General features: G+C 42.5%; 1 protein-coding gene across 3 annotated transcripts in view; it reads right to left on the bottom strand.

Annotated features, from left to right (window-relative positions):
* Positions 1–18,364, bottom strand: part of si:ch211-266o15.1 (zinc finger MYM-type protein 4) — a 30,194-nt gene extending 11,830 nt beyond the window's left edge. The window contains exons 1-13 of one of the 3 annotated variants that reach the window (XM_035751903.2): positions 17,814–18,363; positions 16,804–17,284; positions 16,553–16,657; positions 16,351–16,400; positions 16,076–16,240; positions 15,888–15,951; positions 7,474–7,777; positions 7,140–7,317; positions 6,780–6,992; positions 5,839–5,986; positions 4,912–5,027; positions 4,291–4,641; positions 3,746–3,896 (exon numbers count right to left, since the gene is read on the bottom strand). In XM_035751903.2, the coding sequence (XP_035607796.1) occupies positions 3,746–3,896; positions 4,291–4,641; positions 4,912–5,027; positions 5,839–5,986; positions 6,780–6,992; positions 7,140–7,317; positions 7,474–7,777; positions 15,888–15,951; positions 16,076–16,240; positions 16,351–16,400; positions 16,553–16,657; positions 16,804–17,284; positions 17,814–17,849 (2,362 nt within the window). In that variant the 5' untranslated portion in view covers positions 17,850–18,363. Of the gene's footprint in view, positions 1–3,745; positions 3,897–4,290; positions 4,642–4,911; positions 5,028–5,838; positions 5,987–6,779; positions 6,993–7,139; positions 7,318–7,473; positions 7,778–15,887; positions 15,952–16,075; positions 16,241–16,321; positions 16,401–16,552; positions 16,658–16,803; positions 17,285–17,813 lie in introns of those variants that run through there. The other 2 variants (XM_052496680.1, XM_035751905.2) reach the window with 2 other exon arrangements.
* Positions 18,365–18,578: the final 214 nt, after the last annotated feature.

Here is an 18,578-nt window from a genome sequence, read left to right as displayed (position 1 = left end):
TTAAAAAAGCCACATCACAAAGCGAGGCTGCTGTAAAGGCTAGTTATATAGTGGCAGCAGAGATCGCAAAATCAGCCCGGCCCTTTAATGAGGGAGAGTTCATGAAAAAGTGCATGATGAAGGTTTGTGACCTCGTATGCCCAGAGAAAAAACAAGCATTTTCAAACGTGAGCCTGAGCAGGAACACAGTAGCTGATCGCACATGTGATCTTGCCACCAATTTGTATGACCAGCTGATGGAAAAGGGAAAAGATTTTGTTGCGTTCTCCTCGCTGTGGATGAGAGCTGCGACGCATCTGATACTGCTCAGCTGTCAGTCTTCATCCGTGGAGTGGACTCAAATCTGTGTGTTACGGAGGAGCTATTAGGATTCAAATCAATGCATGGCACAACCACAGGAAAGGAAATCTTTGAGGAGGTTTCCAAATGTGTAACTGAAATAAAGCTGCCGTGGGATAAACTCGTTGGATTAACGACAGATGGTGCGCCAGCGATGTGCGGTAAAAAGAGTGGACTGGTGGGCATGGTTCGGGAGAAGATGCGGGAAGAGAACTGTGCAGGTGAGCTAACTGTTTACCACTGCATCATACATCAGGAAGCACTGTGTGCCAAAGCCCTAAAGATGGAACATGTTATGACCACAGTAGCACAGGTAGTTAACTTTATAAGAGCCAAAGGTCTAAATCACCGCCAGTTTAAATCTTTTCTGGAGGAGTGTGGTTCGGAATATGCAGACGTGCCGTATCACACAGAGGTGAGATGGCTAAGCAGAGGAAAAGTAGTTGAACAGATGTTTCGAGCTGCGTGAGGAAATATGTAAATTCCTGGAAACCAAAGGGAAGGATACAGCAGAGCTCTGGGAGCAAAAGTTCCTGTGTGAGCTGGCCTTTCTCTGTGACATCTCGAGCCATCTCGATGCGCTGAACCTGCAGCTTCAGGGGCGGGGGCGCATCATCACAGACATGTACGCTGCAGTGAGGGCCTTCAAAACTAAACTGTGCCTGTGGGAGAATCAGATGCTGCAAGGAAACCCTTGCCATTTTCCCTGCTGCCAATCCATAAAAGCGCAGATCTCTACCGCCGTGTTCCCATGCACACAGTTTGCTGAAAAACTCAGTGTTCTCGCCGCTGAGTTTAGCCGGCGATTTGCCGACTTCGATGCCCAGAAATGCAAGTTTGAACTGCTTAGTAATCCCTTCGCAGTTGATGTGGAAAATGCACCAACCAACATCCAAATGGAGCTGATTGAACTCCAGTGCAACGACACGCTGAAGTCAAAGTATGATGCTGTGGGCGCCGCACAGTTTCCACGGTTCATCCCTGACACAATGCCTCAGCTCCGCACCCAAGCTGCTCAGATGCTCTCCATGTTCGGCAGCACTTATCTATGCGAGCAACTTTTCTCCTCGATGAAGATGACCAAAACAACTCACAGGAGACGTCTGACTGATGAACATCTTCGCTCGATACTGAGGATTTCTTCAGCTCAGAGCTTGAGCCCAGACATTGATGAACTAGCATCCAAGAAGAGATGCCAGGTTTCTGGCTTGGGCACATCAGATTAGACCAGTGTGCAATAATTAACGTTTTCTTTATGCACTTTTTCTTGCTACAAGGCATGGGCTTGAATGGTTGATTGATTTATTATCATTTTATTTGTAAAATTATTAGCCAGTGGAAAAAGTTGATTTTGGTATTTAAATCAGAAGGCTGCAAATAGAAAAGAGGCATACAATTTTTATTTAAATGTTATTTATTTAATAAATGAATGCCATTGATGTGTTTTTTTCATTTGAAATTCGATTTTGCATGTCTCCACTATTAAATTATATATTGTATGGTAATAAGCGATGCTTGTTCCATATTCAATGTTAAAGCAAAACTTGTTTGGGTCCATATTAAAAGGTTAATTTGTTCAATGTTGGCCCGTGACTTTGTTCAGGTTTTACATTTTGGCCCACTGGGTATTTGAGTTTGACACCCCTGCCCTAGCTCGATTGTCCATTGTTTGTAATCTATGTATGCTTGTGTTCCCCCTCATGTGCTTTATGTATTGATTTGTTGTTAATAAAAAATATATATATATATGCTACGCTACTAGCCTCACACCATGAATATGCATAGCCAACTCCGCAAAAGTGTTTTTCTCAAAGTTGCCAGGATGTCACATGTCCTACGTATATTAGTAGACTCGTAACAACTTACGCATTACGAAACTTGCATTTGATCAAACAATACTCACGTAGCATATAAACCATACATTTTTTGTTGTTGACCAAATTTGACACTCCATTAAAAAACTCCTTGCTTGGTGACGGAACGTCGCCACCTGCTGGAGAGAGATATTTTCAACAGAGTTGGGACTCTTCCTCTTCTTCTCTGCCCATGAAAAACTGTACATCTCAAATATAAAGCCTAAAACATCGTCTACCATTGTCAGATCGTGAAATGTGAGTTAAAATACATTTTAATCTGACCAAATTATTATATGGCCTGCAACAAAAAAAGTATACAAAATTTTATCTGGACCAGAATGAGCCTCTCTCCTAACTATATTGCTCATGTTATGAGGAACTACCATCTTCAGAGAATATTTTTATAATTTATCTGCAGATAATTGATGTCTGCAGCTCAAAAAGCTATAGTAGCTAACAGTATGAAAACCAGGGAGACAAATCGACGGCTTTCACGATTCGGTTCCAGAAGGTTCCAAAAATAACAATTTAAAAAGATGGTTGTTGCGAACGACCAATCATTATCGTTGCGCAGCTGCTCCTAAACCATGCTTGAAACTCCGGTGGTAAAACTTCATTCGTAAAACAATGCCACTCGCGCAATTGCAGGTGTAAAGAAATAAAGTTAGCAATGGAAAACTGGGACCCAACTCTTTTAACAAAGGACAACACTGCTTTAAAAATAAATTTGCCAAAACTACTTTCAAAAGTGTTTTCCTGTGATTGCATTAAGAATTGTTGTGCACGGACTGCTCGTCAGAATACGTTTCCCTCCCCTACATTATTACATTGCAAAAATAGAAGCACTGGACAGTTGCATCCTAACCGGAGTGATAAAGTAGAGGCTTTGAAGTACTTTGTGAGCAGCTACAGTAGGCTCTACCGCGGTGTGCATTATAGATTATTTAATTCCTGTCATCTGAACATCGGAGTGTTAGCAACAATCATGCATGTCAGTTCAGTGCACACAGCTTTATATACAATGCATTCGGAAAGTATTCAGACCCCTTGACTCTTTCCAGTTTGTTACGTTATAGCCTTATTCTAAAATTGAAAAAATATTTCATTCTACTATCATTCTACACAAAATACCCCATAATGACAAAGAAAAAAATAGTTTAGACATTTTTGCAAATGCATTAAAAATAAATACATTTTAGAATAAGACCGTAATGTCATAAAATGTGGAAAAAGTCAAGGGGTCTGAATACTTTCCAAATGCACCGTATGTATGTATATATATTTTAAGAATACATTTATCATCTGTATTATTGCCTGGCTATGTCATGTCCAAACCAGTATTCCCCCACCTCCCCAATTAAAAAAAAGCAACATCTGCTCCAGAATCAATATGACGGAAATCTGTCACAGAGATGGAGAACTTTAAACCCTGAAGAGAGAAAAGGACTAGCTGAACGAGGGAAAGGACTAGCTGAACGAGGGAAAGGATGAGCTGAACGAGGGAAAGGACAAGGTGAAAGCGAGGGAGAGAAAGGGGATTCGGTACTCACTCTCGCTGCAGAAGGGCCGATCGATGAAGTCATATTTTATGACTTCTTTGACCAACTTCTCCAGTTTGCAGTATTCACACCTCACTATGACATTACGCTGTTTCTTAAACTCAACACAGCAAGGTTTGGAACAGAACTGCATGGTGCGACCCTGAAGGAACACAACACAAGAGCCCAGGAGGACACAGAGCATTAGACAGATACAACTACAACCCCCATCACAAGAGCATTAGACAGATACAACTACAACCACCATCACAAGAGCATTAGACAAAACTACAACCCCCATCACAAAAGCATTAGACAGATACAACTACAACCACCATCACAAGAGCATTAGACAAAACTACAACCCCCATCACAAGAGCATTAGACAGACAAAACTACAACCCTCATCACAAGAGCATAAAAAAAATCCCCATCACAAAACTAAAGTTAAATAAAGGTTAAACTAAAAATGTATAAAAAAACCCCACAAATTTGACAATGGCCATGACACATCAGAAATGAACAACGAGGTTCAGGAACGAGAGGGGGGTACCTACATTGTACTCGTAGAGCTCCGGTTTCCAGCGGAACTGCTGAGGGCACTGATGGCAGGAGAGTTTCACATGCCCCTTGGGGGTGGAGGTAGAGGAGGAGGGGGGGGGCATGGGCAGCCCTGGTTGATGCTGCCCTGCTCCATAGGCCCGAGCCATGTCTGGGGCGGCTCCATAGGGTGGAGGTGGAGCAGTGGTCTGGGCTGGAGCGTATGGGTGGCCAGTAGTGGGGACCCAGGACGGGGGATAAGGACGGAAGTAGCCCTGGGGTGGTGCTGGAGGGGGAGGGGGAGGACCAGTGGACGAGGAGCCGTTCATCTGGCCCTGCTGGGGGGGAGGCTGGCTGCCTTCGGCCTCCTATCAGATTACATCGTAGGAGAGCACATTAAAAGAGCCATATTATGTATTCTGTAAAATCCGTATTCTAAAGGCTGATTGGCATCTTATTTTTATGTATGGTTCTGCATAATGTATAATTATGTAAAATATACCCAAATGAATGCTAGAAAATACATTAAATCCCTCTAAAATCTACCTAACAGAGACCGAACAGTCTTTAATATACACACACAGAAAGCACAGATCATATGTATCAATCCATTTAACCAATAAATCAATGAGCAGCACCCGGAAGGTCTTGACACAGGTGTAGGAGCAGAAGTTGCGGATGGTGCCGTCCACCATGGCCAGGTGGTACTGAGAGACAGCCTTCACTTTGCAGTAGGTACATGGGAATGCCGTTCCTGTGTGTGACAACAGGGGGACAGTTATTATAGAATGGAAACTTTTTACATACTAGTCAGCAAGGTCACAGATGATCAAGCCTACCGTAAGCCATCTTTAAAACAGTCCAGTAATAAACTGTAGATATCTTTCAAAAATCGGACTACATTATAATAAAATTCTCAGTACAATCATGTATACTGAACAAAAATCTAAAGCAACATGCAACAATTTAAATGATTTTGCGGAGTTAGAGTTTATATAAGGAAATCAGTCAATTGAAATAAATTCATTAGGCCCTAATCTATGAATTTCACATGACTGGGCAGGGGCGCAGGCACAGCCAATCAGAATGAGTTTTTCCCCACAAAAGGGCTTTATTACAGACAGAAATACTCCTCCGCACCAGATCTCACAGGTGAAGAAGGTCCTGGGCTGGAGTGGTTACACGTGGTCTGCGCTTGTGAGGCAGGTTGCACGTATTGCCTAATTCTCTAAAACAAGGTTGGAGGCGGCTTATGGTAGAGAAATTACTTGTTAATACCACTGCAAATACATTTCAATACCAATTTCATGGTGAAATATTGGTTGAAAAGCTAAATTGTTTCCTGGCTTGCGGGGGAAATCTGCTGACCGAGCCTAGTCCAGAAGCCATTGCAGGGTTTTTCAACTCTCTGACTAAAAATTATTGGACTAAATGGAAATGCCGACGCATCCCAGAAAAAAATTATAGCAGTCAGAAACAGATTTCAGACAACATAAGGCCTAAAATTTCGATAAATAAAATACATTTGCAGATTTCCGCTTATACCATGGTAAAGTCAATGCTACCTGACAGTTCGTTCTGAGGCCAGCTTTTATTGACACAGATGGAGTTGCAGAAGAGTTCCACCTTGCCCTCCGAGTCGGTGCTCTCCAACATGTCAGACATGAGCCTCAGGTCACGGCAGCGTCCGCACGGCATCACCTTGGTGGTTGTCTGTCATACAGAAACAATTGGAAAGAGTGGATAAAACTAGGAGAGATTTGATGATGGCCAAGATGAGACGGGGACTCAGTGAGATAAATGCGCATAATAGCAATAATTTATTCACAGAGAAACATTGAGAGGAACGAGCCTCAGAGGGGAGGCCCATCCTCCGACTACCTGATAGAACAGCGGTTCCCAAACCTTTTCACTCTGGGCCCCCCCCTTCCAACATTAGCGAACACCCCCCGCACCCATGCCATGTCTATTTCTATGGGCACAAGCACTGTTCATGACAAACTGTTCAACCCCTCTTGTTGGTGGAGAGAATTTTGGGTTAAAGCTTATTTCCTGCAATTCTACACATTTTGTCATGGGTTGCAAAGCAAATTTAGCAGTTAAATAATTTATTGCAATTGTAAACATTTTGCCACGTCTAATGTGTATTCATGTGCTATTTGAGTGACAAAAAAACTTACAATAATATATATGGGCTAAAAAAGACTAAATAAAAAAACATTAGCTGACATGGGCTAGTTGTAAACAGCACTCTAAGGTATTCAATAACTAACATGACAAGAGGAACTGATAATGCAGTACCTAATGTGTGTTCCACTATTACAACTTTCAACAGTAAGTTTAAAGCCGAACTGAGTTCCTATTTTTGAGAACTCAGCCGACGCCGGTGCCCCACAGTTTAGGAACCACTGTGATAGAAGACCATATGACCAAGACAGTTTTCAAAAGTGGAGTACGGTTCCTATGGAGGACCGTCTGTGTGTACTACTTGACTGTACGTGCTTACCTGCTTATAAGTGCTAATGCAGGTAGGACTACAGAACTTTATGGTGACGCCCTCTACTCGAAGTCTCCGGCAGTTCCTGTCAGCACTGGCGCAGTACTCTCCACAGCTCTCACAGACATTTATGACCAGGTTGTGGGAGGAGCGGAAGCGCATGAAGCACTCATCACTGCACAGTTTGTGCAAGGAGCCCTGGTGAGTCACCTCGTGCTGAATCTGAGAGAGAGAGGTGGATGGAGAATGATCAAAACCAGTCAAAATTATCAAGTCAAATAAAACATTTCCTCACGTAACCTCACCTGCGATTGAGTTAGAACTAGAAGTGAACTAGTCGAACCAGTGGTTGTCTGTCATGTCCCTTACCGTGTTGCTTTTCTTGCACATACTGCACCTCAGGGTGGCAGGCTCTTGGACAGAAGGCTTGGAGAGAGGCCCTGGTTTCCTCCTGCGGTTGAACACGGAGAGGCAGAACTGGCTACAGAAATCCTTTAGGTTATTGTCTGTAATGACACTGATCACATCTTTGGGGTCCTCGATCTCCCTGAAGATATGAGTTATACAGAATAAATAAATAGTTAGAAACAGCAATAAAGTTAAGAGAATTTTACAGTAATGGGGAAGACAAAAAAATTAAACGTTATTTGGAGCACCACCACAGTTCAGCTGGGACTTGGATGACAGTGGCTGAGTGACTCACTTGAGGCACTGGTAACAGGTTCTCAGTTTGATGGCAGGCAGGGTGAACCCAGTGAGGCAGACGGTGGAGCAGAAGAGCTGGGTGGATCCTTTCCGTTGGAAGGCAGTCTGACCGCGCAGCAGGATCTTAGAGCAGCCTGAGCAGGACACACGCACTGCGTTGGCTGGGTTGGAGCTGCTGGGGGCCTGGGGTTGGGGCTGGGGCACTGGAGCCAGGCTCCTGAGGGTCATTGTTGGCCCCTGTGGAACTACACTTCTTCCTGGTCCAAATATGGAGGTGGTGTTCTGGGAGGCTGCCATAGAGCCTGAAGGAGACAGGGCAGAATCAAGCACCGATTTATTTTATTGTGAATATATACAGTACCAGTCAAAAGTTTGGACACACCTACTCATTCCAGGGTTTCTTCTTTATTTTACTATTTTCTACATTAAAAGTGTAAGTGTTAAACAAATCAAAATGTATTTTATATTTCAGATTCTTCAAAGTAGCCACCCTTTGACTTGATGGCAGCTTTGCACACATGACATTATTTTTTGCACACTTGGCACCATTTTCTACATTCTACAATGTAGAAAATAGAAAAAATAATGAAAAACCCTTGAATGAGTAGGTGTGTCCAAACATTTGACTGGTACTGTATGTAAGAGATTAAACAACATGACACAAGTTGTCACACCCTGACCATAGTTTGCTTTGTATGTTTCTATGTTTTGGTTGGTCAGGGTGTGATCCGAGTGGGTATTCTATGTTGGATGTCTTGTTTGTCTATTTCTATGTCTGGCCTGATATGGTTCTCAATCAGAGGCAGGTGTTAGTCATTGTCTCTGATTGGGAACCATATTTAGGTAGCCTGGGTTTCACTGTGTGTTTGTGGGTGATTGTTCCTGTCTTTGTACCAGATGGGACTGTTTTAGGTTCTCTCACGTTTGTTGTTTTTGTTAGTTATCTCATGTGTAGTTTCTTTATAAATTAAAGAACATGAATAACCACCACGCTGCATTTTGGTCCGCCTCTACTTCACCACAGGAAAACCCTTACACAAGTACTGTATCTCCACATCAAATTGAGGAATGTAAATGCCTGCTTATTGGAACCATCTGTAAATATTGGTAAAAATATATATAAAAGCTTCTACCATAACCAGAGAGCATAAGATTCACCGCCTTCTAACACTTTGTTTCAACATTTATGATATTTCCCTCATTGAACAATAGACCCAAATATTTGAACGTAGAAACCCTACCAATAGGATGTCCATACAAAAAGTTCATTATCAGCAACTTTCTTCTTTGAGAAGAACATACAGCTAAGACTTCTGCACTGATCATTTGAATCCCCAGTCAATCAACCATCTTTAAACAGCCAACTGAACAAAAATATAAAACACAACATGCAACAATTTCAAAAATGTTAACGAGTTATATCTTATAGTTATAGCTAAGGAAATTAGTCAATTGAAATAAATTCATTAGGTCCTAAACTATGGATTTCACATGACTGGGAATACAGCTATACATTGGTTTGTCACAGATACCTTAAAAAAATGGAACTGGAACATGCTGTCGCACTCATCGATCAAGAGCATCCCGAACATGGTCAATGGGTGACGTGTGGGGAGTATGCAGGCCATGGAAGAACTGGGACATTTTCAGTTTCCAGGCATTGTGTACAGATCGTGCGACATGGGGCTGTGCATTATCTTGCTGAAACATGAGGAGATGGCGGCAGATGAATGGCACGACTGTAGGCCTCAGGATCTTGTCATCCGTGAAGATCACACTTTCCTGAGATGGTTTGTGACAGTTTGTGCAGAAATTATTTGGTTGTGCAAACCCAGTTTCATATATATGCCATCAGCGGTCACGGTGGCTGGATTCAGACGATCCCAAAAAAGCCAGATGTGGAGATCCTGGACTGGCGTGGTTGCACGTGGTCTGCAGTTGTGAGGCCAGTTGGAACATACTGCCAAATTCTCTAAAACGACGCTGGAGGTGGCTTATGGTAAATAAATGAACATTAAATTAGCTGGCAACAGCTCTGGAGGGCATTCCTGCAGTCAGCATGCCAACTGCACGCTCCCTCAAAACTTGAGACATCAGTGGCGTTGTGTGACAAAACTGCACATGTTAGTGGCATTTTATTGTCCCCAGCATAAGGTGCACCTGTGTTATGATGCTGTTTAATCAGATTCTTGATATGCCACACCTGTAAGGTGGATGGATTATCTTGGCAAAGGATAAATGCTCACCAACACGGACATAAAAAAAATGTGCACTCAATTTGAGAAATAAGCGTTTTATGCTAATGGAAATTACGGGGATCTTTTATTTTAGCTCATGAAACATGGGACCAACACGCTACATTTATATTTTTGTTTAGTATAGCTTGTTGAATCAATTTGATCACGAGACATACCTTCCCCTCTTCGACATAGCTCCATTGTCAGCATATAGGGAAGCCCCAATGCTCCAACCACATTCGTAAACACATTTTTAATCATAATGTTGAACAGAATAGGACTGACAGAAATGCCTTGAGGAATACAATTATCAACTCCATAATCGGATAAATTGGATCCTATTTTAACTTGAAAAGAACGGCTAAATAAGAAGACCAGAACCCATTTATATAACCCCCCCCACCAATACTGTCTTTCCATGTTTATCAGAAGGCCTTTTCTCCACATAGTGTTGTATGCCTTTTCAATGTCAAAAAGACAGTAGCCATGACTTATTTGATGACCAGAGTTTGTTCCCACTTCATTGATCACCTTTACTAATGCCTCCAAGGTAGATCTACCTTTATGGAATCCACTTTGACATTTGTGTTCAAAGAAATAAGACAGTCTGTTGAAAATATTTTTCATCAGTTTACATAGGTTAAAGGTCAGTGCTATTGGTCTCTAATAAGGTAAACGGCGCGTTTCCATCCAGGAGGTATAACCCCTTCACTCCAGATCTTATTAAATAATCCCAGGAGAATCTTTATGACCCCATCAGGAAGATGCTTAAACACTGCATAACACAATTTATTATGACCCGGGCGGTCCATCCACAGCCTATTAGGGATAATCGCATCCTATGCAATGTAATCAGCATCCAAAGAGTCAACAACATCCCTCTTCTTATAGACATTAATATGAGCGTTAAAATCTCACGACTGTGTTCAAAGTAACTCCACTATGTAGTCGTGGGCAAAACATTTTGAGAATGACACAAATATGAATTTCCACAAAGTGTGCTGCTTCAGTGTGTTTAGATATTTTTGACAGATGTTACTATGGAATACTGAAGTATAATTACAAGCATTTCATAAGCATCAAAGGCTTTTATTGACAATTACATGAAGTTGATGCAAAGAGTCAATATTTGCAGTGTTGACCCTTCTTTTTCAAGACCTCTGCAATCCACCCTGGCATGCTGTCAATTAACTTCTGGGCCACATCCTGACTGATGGCAGCCCATTCTTGCATCATCAATGCTTTGAGTTTGTCAGCATTTGTGGGTTTTTGTTTGTCCCACCCGCCTCTTGAGGATTGACTACAAGTTCTCAATGGGATTAAGGTCTGGGGAGTTTCCTGGCCATGGACCCAAAATATCAATGTTTTGTTCCCCAAGCCACTTAGTTAGGTGCTCCATCATGCTGGAACAGGCATTGTTCGTCACCAAAATGTTCCTGGATGGTTGGGAGAAGTTGCTCCGGGAGGATGTGTCGGTACCATTCTTTATTCATGGCTGTGTTCTTAGGCAAAACTGTAAGTGAGCCCAGTCCCTTGGCTGAGAAGCAACCCCACACATGAATGGTCTCAGGATACTTTACTGTTGGCATGACACAGGACTGATGGTAGCGCTCACCTTGTCTTGACACCAGGCCATCCTCCAAAAGTCTTTGCCTCACTGTGCGTGCAGATGCACTCACACCTGCCTGCTGCCATTCCTGAGCAAGCTCTGTACTGGTGGTGCCCTGATCCCGCAGCTGAATCAACTTTAGGAGACGGTCCTGGCGCTTGCTGGACTTTCTTGGGTGCCCTGAAGCCTTCTTCACAACGATTGAACCGCTCTCCTTGAAGTTCTTGATGATCCGATAAATGGTTGATTTAGGCGCAATCTTACTGGCAGCAATATCCTTGCCTGTGAAGCCCTTTTTATGCAAAGCAATGATGATGGCACGTGTTTCCTTGCAGGTAACCATGGTTGACAGAGGAAGAACAATGATTCCAAGCACCACCCTCCCTTTGAAGCTTTCAGTCTGTTATTCAATCAGCATGACAGAGTAATCTCCAGCCTTGTCCTCGTCAACACTCTCATCCGTGTCAACGAGAGAATCACTGACATGATGTCAGCTGGTCCTTTTGTGGCAGGGCTGAAATGCAGTGGAAATATTTTGGGGGGGATTCAGTTCATTTGCATGGCAAAGATGGACTTTGCAATTAATTGCAATTCATCTGATCACTCTTCATAACATTCTGGAGTATATGCAAATTGCCATCATACAACCTAAGGCAGCAGACCTTGAAAATTCATATTTGTGTCATTCTCAAAACTTTTGGCCACGACTGTACATTAGCAAATGTCTTCCCCAACAGGTTAGCCTTTTCTTAATCTGATACAGAGATTATCACCATCAACCAAAACTAAAATTCGAGTACTTTTGCTTCTACCAGTCATCTTCTTCAACATGGACCAAACATCTTCCAGCTCCGTACCCCTGCCTATTGTAGAACTTACCCGTCTCCATGCATTTCTCTTGGAAGACTTAACGACCCTATACACCAAAGCTCTCTTCTTTGGAAATTAACCAGATTTTCAGGAGTCAAAATCTTACTTAATACTCTGTAGGCCCTATTTCGTTCCTCAAATAGCCGCAGAGCACTCTTCAGTCCACAAAGGAACCACCCTTCTTTCCTTACCCACTTCACTCACTGGTATATGTAAGTTTGCTGCATTCAAAATAAGAGATTGCCTCTAGGCAGCATCAACAGGTCTCTCTAGAGACAACTCTGCAACAGAGTTTAAACAATGTTCTCTAAACGTTTCCCAGTCTGCTTTAGGAAAGCCCCATATTCTGAATGGTGCCTTATCTGGAATAGTGACATCACAATTCATGGTACATCAAACTGGGAAATGGCCACTCCCAACAGTAGAATCATCCATTACACTCACACATTGCTGCAATAGAGTTAGAATCCAGTGTGAGGTCCAGGCAGGATGTAAACCCTCTGACAACATCTATTCTTGTACCACATCCATCGTTAAGACATACTAATGCTCTTACTATCCTCATATCTTCGACAATCACACAATTAACATCTGGATGTGTGCTTCCACAAACTAATGTGTATTAAAGTCACCACATCATATCTCTCTAGAACCCAAGCATCCTGATAATTCATCAAGCATCGCTACTGATAGTTGTCAACAAGGACTGTAGAAATTAAAAAGCTTAATATGACTACCTGTACTGTAGACTTCCACCATCACCCATTCATATTCAGGTGGAACAGATACTGTATATTACAATACGCAAGACCAGTTGTTCTATCAAGATCTGATTGAACAATAGCCAGGAATAATAAAATAAAGATGTGGTCTAAGCCACGTCTCTTGAAGACATATCACATCAGGTTTAATCTCTAAATCAATTAGCAATAAAGCTTCTAGCATTCCATAGAAGGAAGATGATAAAACACATAATACAACAATTTATTCTGTTCCTGATCATCTGATGTATCAAGGGTACTGAAACCTCAGTGATGTTCAGTATTTCTTGGAATGCCTCCACTACTTTCATTATTTGTGCAGTTTTTCATATGGCCGATGTTGATTGCTCTACACAAGCTATCAAGTCTATACGATTTACAACCATGGATTTCTCTGTTACCATGTATTTATGCTCGCGTATCACATTGACACTAGTCCGAGGTGCCATGGACCCCTTCGGTGCTATGGGCATCCTAGAAGCAGCCACCACTGACTGCTAATGTACTGGAAGCAGAGCGTTTAGATCAAAAGGCTTGTTCATTTTCCAAACAGCCTCCACAAGGGATACATTATTCGTTACTTGGTACCTCTGCGCTTCCATGGCTTGTATTGTACTTCACATCACCAGTATGCTGCACTACGCGCTCACAGTTGCATAATTTAATTTAGTATCAGATCTAAATTTCCGTACACTTCATCCCCACCACACCTTGCACATCTAATATAACCTTTGTACACATTGGCAATAGGCTGTCATTTGGCATAAAAGCACTGAAGTGGAGCTGGCACATATTCTCTGACACGGTAACTTAGCATTCCTAGCACCGGCTCCGACGCTCGTCGTGGCAAGGCTTGCAAACTATTACGGACTACAAAGGGAAGCACAGCCACGAGCAGCCCAGTGACACGAACCTACCAGACATAAATAACTTCTATGCTTGCATCGAGGGAAGCTGTTCCGGACGACTGTGTGATCACGCTCTCTGTAGCCGATGTGAGTAAGACCTTTAAACAGGTCAACATTCACAAGGCCGCAGGGCCAGATGGATTTTATTTAAAAAATATATATTTAACCTTTATTTAACCAGAAAGGGCTTAGTACATCACTTGGGCCAAGCTTCCTGCCCTCCAGGACCTCTATACCAGGCAGTGTCAGAGGAAGGCCCAAAAAACTGTGAAAGCCTCCAACCATCCTTGTCATAGACTGTTATCTCTGCTACCGCACGGCAAGCGGTAGCAGCTCCTACCCCCAAGCCATAAGACTCCTGAACAGCTAATCAAATGGCTACCCAGACCCCATTTTTACACTACTCTCAGTTTATTATCCATGCATAGTCACTTTACCTCTACCTACATGTACATATTACCTCGACTAACCGGTGCCACCGAACATTGACTCTGTACCGGTACCCCCTGTATATAGCCTCGCTACTTAATTGTTATTTTTACTTCAGTTTATTTGAGTAAATACTTTAACACTTTTTTCTTAAAACTGCATTAAGGGCTTGTAAGTAAGCATTTCACTGTAAGGTCTCTATACCTGTTGTATTCGGCGCATGTGACAAATAACATTTTATTAGATTATTTTAATTGGATTTGTACTCCGATAGGCAATATCCCTTCAATGTTTAACAGTACCATTGTGGGATACACTCGACTGCCACTTTTCGCTCAACATCCTTTTTGCTTCAGTTACTTTCCCACCTTTCAAGAAAGTCAAAACTTCTTCTATGGTTACTGTTAGTGGTATCCCAGCAGTTACCCCCATTTGGCCTTAGCACCGGGATATAGCATTTCACCCTATCCTCATTAAGGATCAGAATTTTCTCCTGTATCATTTTACCATTTGCATAAATCAATAATTTGCCAAATACCAAAACTTTGGCGTCCTTAAACACCCCTATCATTCTCTGAATGTTTTAGTTTGATCGTTCAGGGAAAAAACATTTTGTAGCGCTCTTCTACAGTATAGTGTCCTGTTCTAGAGCCTAATTTCAACACCACTCAATTCCCCAGCAGTATTCAGACCTCCATCATGATCCCTTCTGTTTCTCTTTTCCTACTTACAACAGCTGTAAAAGGTTGATCCCATCATTATCACAATCAAAATCAATTTCACTACTGCTAACTACATGAAGCACCTGCAATGCTGACCACAGTCACAGCACAGTCATGCTAGACCACAAAAATAAAGAAAACGTCTTCTGTTTGTACCGTCTTATTACACAAAATCAAACGCAAGTAGACCTTGTTCAAGGAAGTCATAACTTCTTCTATGGTTACTGTTAGTGGTATCCCAGCAGTTACCCCCCCAGCAGGTTCTCGCATCTCAGCCAAGGAATTATGTAGCTCTGTCAGAGTGTTCATTCAATTATTGGTCTTTCTTGCCCAGTTTGGTCAGACAGCCAGCTCTTAGCAGAGTCTGGGGGGTTCCACATTATTTCAATTTCCAAATTATGGAGACCACTGTGCTCTTGGAAACTTTCAACACTCAAAATTGTTTTAAACCCTTCCCCAGACATATACCTCACCACAATTCTCTCTCTGAGATCAACGTACAGATCCTTGGACTTCATGGTATAGTTTCTGCTCTGACATGCACTGTCAACTGTGGGACCTTATATGGACAGGTGTGTTTCTTTCTAAATCATGTCCAAACAATTGAATTGGCCACAGGTGGACTTCAAGTCGTAGTGACATCTCAAGGATGGTCGAAGGAAATTGTATGCACATGAGCTCAATTTAGAGAGTAATAGCAACAATTATACAAAAATATATTGTTTTTAATTTGTCATTATGGGGTATTATGTGTAGATAAGTGAGAGAAAATCTATTTAATACATTTTGAATTCAGGCTGTAACACAACAAAATGTGGAATAAGTCAAGGGGTATGAATACTTTCTCAAGGCACTGTAATATGCTGATTCTCTCACCAGTGGGAGAGCCATAGGAGTTTCCTCCTCCAACGGAAAAGACAGAACTGATTCTCAGCTCCTCCTGTAACATACAACACAGAGCAGTCTGTATAATAATAATAAAACCACAGTATAACAGAACCATCAAATCAAGTGTGTGCTGGGGGGAGATTGATTGAAGACAGGGCATGGGAGCATTGGCTGACCTCAGGAGTTGTGTTGTCCAGTTCCTCCTTGATATTCCGTGTTGAGGGTAGAAGGGCACAGTCATATCCTTCATCTATGGGCTCATCCTTGATGTTCATGAGGGGAGAGATGGGGGGGTCTTCTCTGTCCCCCATCACTGGGTTCTGGAACACATTCTCTGACCTCTGGAGGTCAGGTAAAAGGGACGAAATGGATAAATGAAGGAGACAAAAAAAATGTAATGTTCATAAAAGCATTTACACTACCTGTATACTTAAGTCATACAGTAACAGACCTCTTGACGGCTGGATCCCCCAGCCGTAGACTGATTCAGACTTCCTTCATCTGACAGAAATGGAGAAAAAGCTATTTAATGGAATCATCATCACAGCTCTAATAGTGTGCATAGCATGAGCATGAAGTGGAAAAACTATCAAATTAATGTTTTTTATTAAAATGAGTTATAACTAGCAGGACAAGGTTGCTTGCAGTCTTACCCAAGCTGTTCTCTGGTAAAGGGGACAGAGAGTGGTTAGTTGAAAGATGACTTTCTCCTTGTATGGTTAGTCTGTACTCAGCAGTTTGACTAGCCTCCTCAGAAGCTGTCAAAAGAATGACTGTTGTTAATCATTGCACAAGAAGTAGGCCTAAGTAGTAAGACATTTAAAAGTTATGTTGAGAAGTAAGAAATGCTTGAGGAGGTACATCACAGGACAACTCAGGTTAGACATCATGGTTTCATTCTCACTTGTTCTAACTTTGGAAAGTGAAACTGCATCAAGGAATCTGTCAGTCGCATTTTGATCATCATCCTGAGTCTCTGCATGTTGTGTGTCAGGTCGTCCGGCTGACTCTCTGTCAGACTCCACATCACCCAGTGCCATCTTGGGCAGGGCTATGTTCCACTCCTCCTCCTCATCATCTACCCCAAACACAGGAACCCCATCCAGCTCGTCTTCTTGCTCGACCACCCCCAGACCAGCCAGGGAGAAGGTGGCACTGGTAGGGTGAGAGATGTGAGGGAATACATGCCCCTCATCATCACTGCTAAAATCATGGTCGATGTCAGGCCGTCCGACTGGTTCTGGTGCATCAAAGACTGGTCCGGTTGTGATGCTGCTCCAGAGAGATCTGGTTGAAAGGGGTGTGTGCTGCCTCTGGGACTCACCAGCCATGGGGGCTGAGAGCTTCACCGCCTCATCAAAAGCCTTGGACAGCCGGAGTTCATGCTGTGGGGAGGGAGACAACCAGTTTAAGTTACCACTTTGTTCCTATAGTATTAATAGTGCAGCATATTGAGGGGGAATGTTCTGACTGGGGTTTGAACCAGAAACCATATTGCATACAGAACAAGCACACTACTGCCTGTGCCATGAGGGACCATACCTCTGAACAGTTACTGTAGTAGGTACACAGCCGTAGTGGCGCTTGCTTGCAACAGCGACCCTGATCTGCGGTTATGGACTGTCTGTCATAAAGTTTCGGACCTCTTGACATAGACCGTTGTACACTTACACAGTAATACAATCTCATAACGTACTTTTGACAGAACTGTGGGCCCATCTTTGATAAGAGGGTTGATTGTTCTACGAGCACTGCTACGATAGCTTGCTAAATAGTTAGCTAGCTAACGTTAGCTCGACTGTAACGTTTAGCTAGCTACTAATGCAGTTGAAGAGGGACATGATGCTGGCTGTAACACGGCTGAACAGAAACAGATGGCTAACTAGTTAATAAGATATGTTTACATATTTTCACCTGAGATTTTTGTTTAGCCTCCTCTGACTCCGCCATGTTTTTGTTGCGCGCTGTTCTTCTCGTGGGAGTTTCCTTTGGCTTTGCCGCTAGCTAGCTAAGATGCACTGTTTCACAATGTTATTGTTAGAGACAGTGCAGAAGCGACTTCACACTGTGCACGAGGTAGATTATTATTTGCAGGATGTGTCTGAAATCATTTTCATGGAGGGGGCATTCTAATATGTGTTATTGACTGCTAGCTAGCTTTTCAATGGGAAGTTGCATGCACATCGAACTCTCCCTTTCTGCTGGTATGGCTGTACCGTAAAGCGCCATAGCTTTGCGCATACTCTGTTTTTGGTCTGGTAATTTGATTCAGTAACGCAATACATTCAAATGTAACCAATCAGTAGATAAACATGGTACATATCATCTGAATTCGTACTCCATTCTATGGCTAGATAGCCAATCTGGACACTTTATTTAGTTTTCCAAGCTAAAATCCCGCATATTTGGATTAGTCCAGTACCCTACTATGTAGTTTAGCATTGACGTTGCAGGTCGAAATTAAATCTAGATTGATGGGTAATATTACAGATAAAACAAGAAGACAGATTTTCACACCGGATATACAAACCTGAAGCATCCGGTTGGAATGTCCACTCCCCAAATATGGTGAAGAGGGGAAGCCAAGTGGCTGGCAGTAATATTGCGATATGGATCTGGGCCGACATTTTATAATCGAAGAAAACCCCGATCTCAATACAATTTTCTGTTCACACAACT

The sequence above is a fragment of the Oncorhynchus keta genome, chromosome 35, assembly GCF_023373465.1.
Source record: "Oncorhynchus keta strain PuntledgeMale-10-30-2019 chromosome 35, Oket_V2, whole genome shotgun sequence".
In the NCBI taxonomy this organism is placed as follows: domain Eukaryota; kingdom Metazoa; phylum Chordata; class Actinopteri; order Salmoniformes; family Salmonidae; genus Oncorhynchus; species Oncorhynchus keta.
Note: the sequence above shows the minus strand (reverse complement) of the source record. Positions and strands in the feature narration are given on the sequence as shown.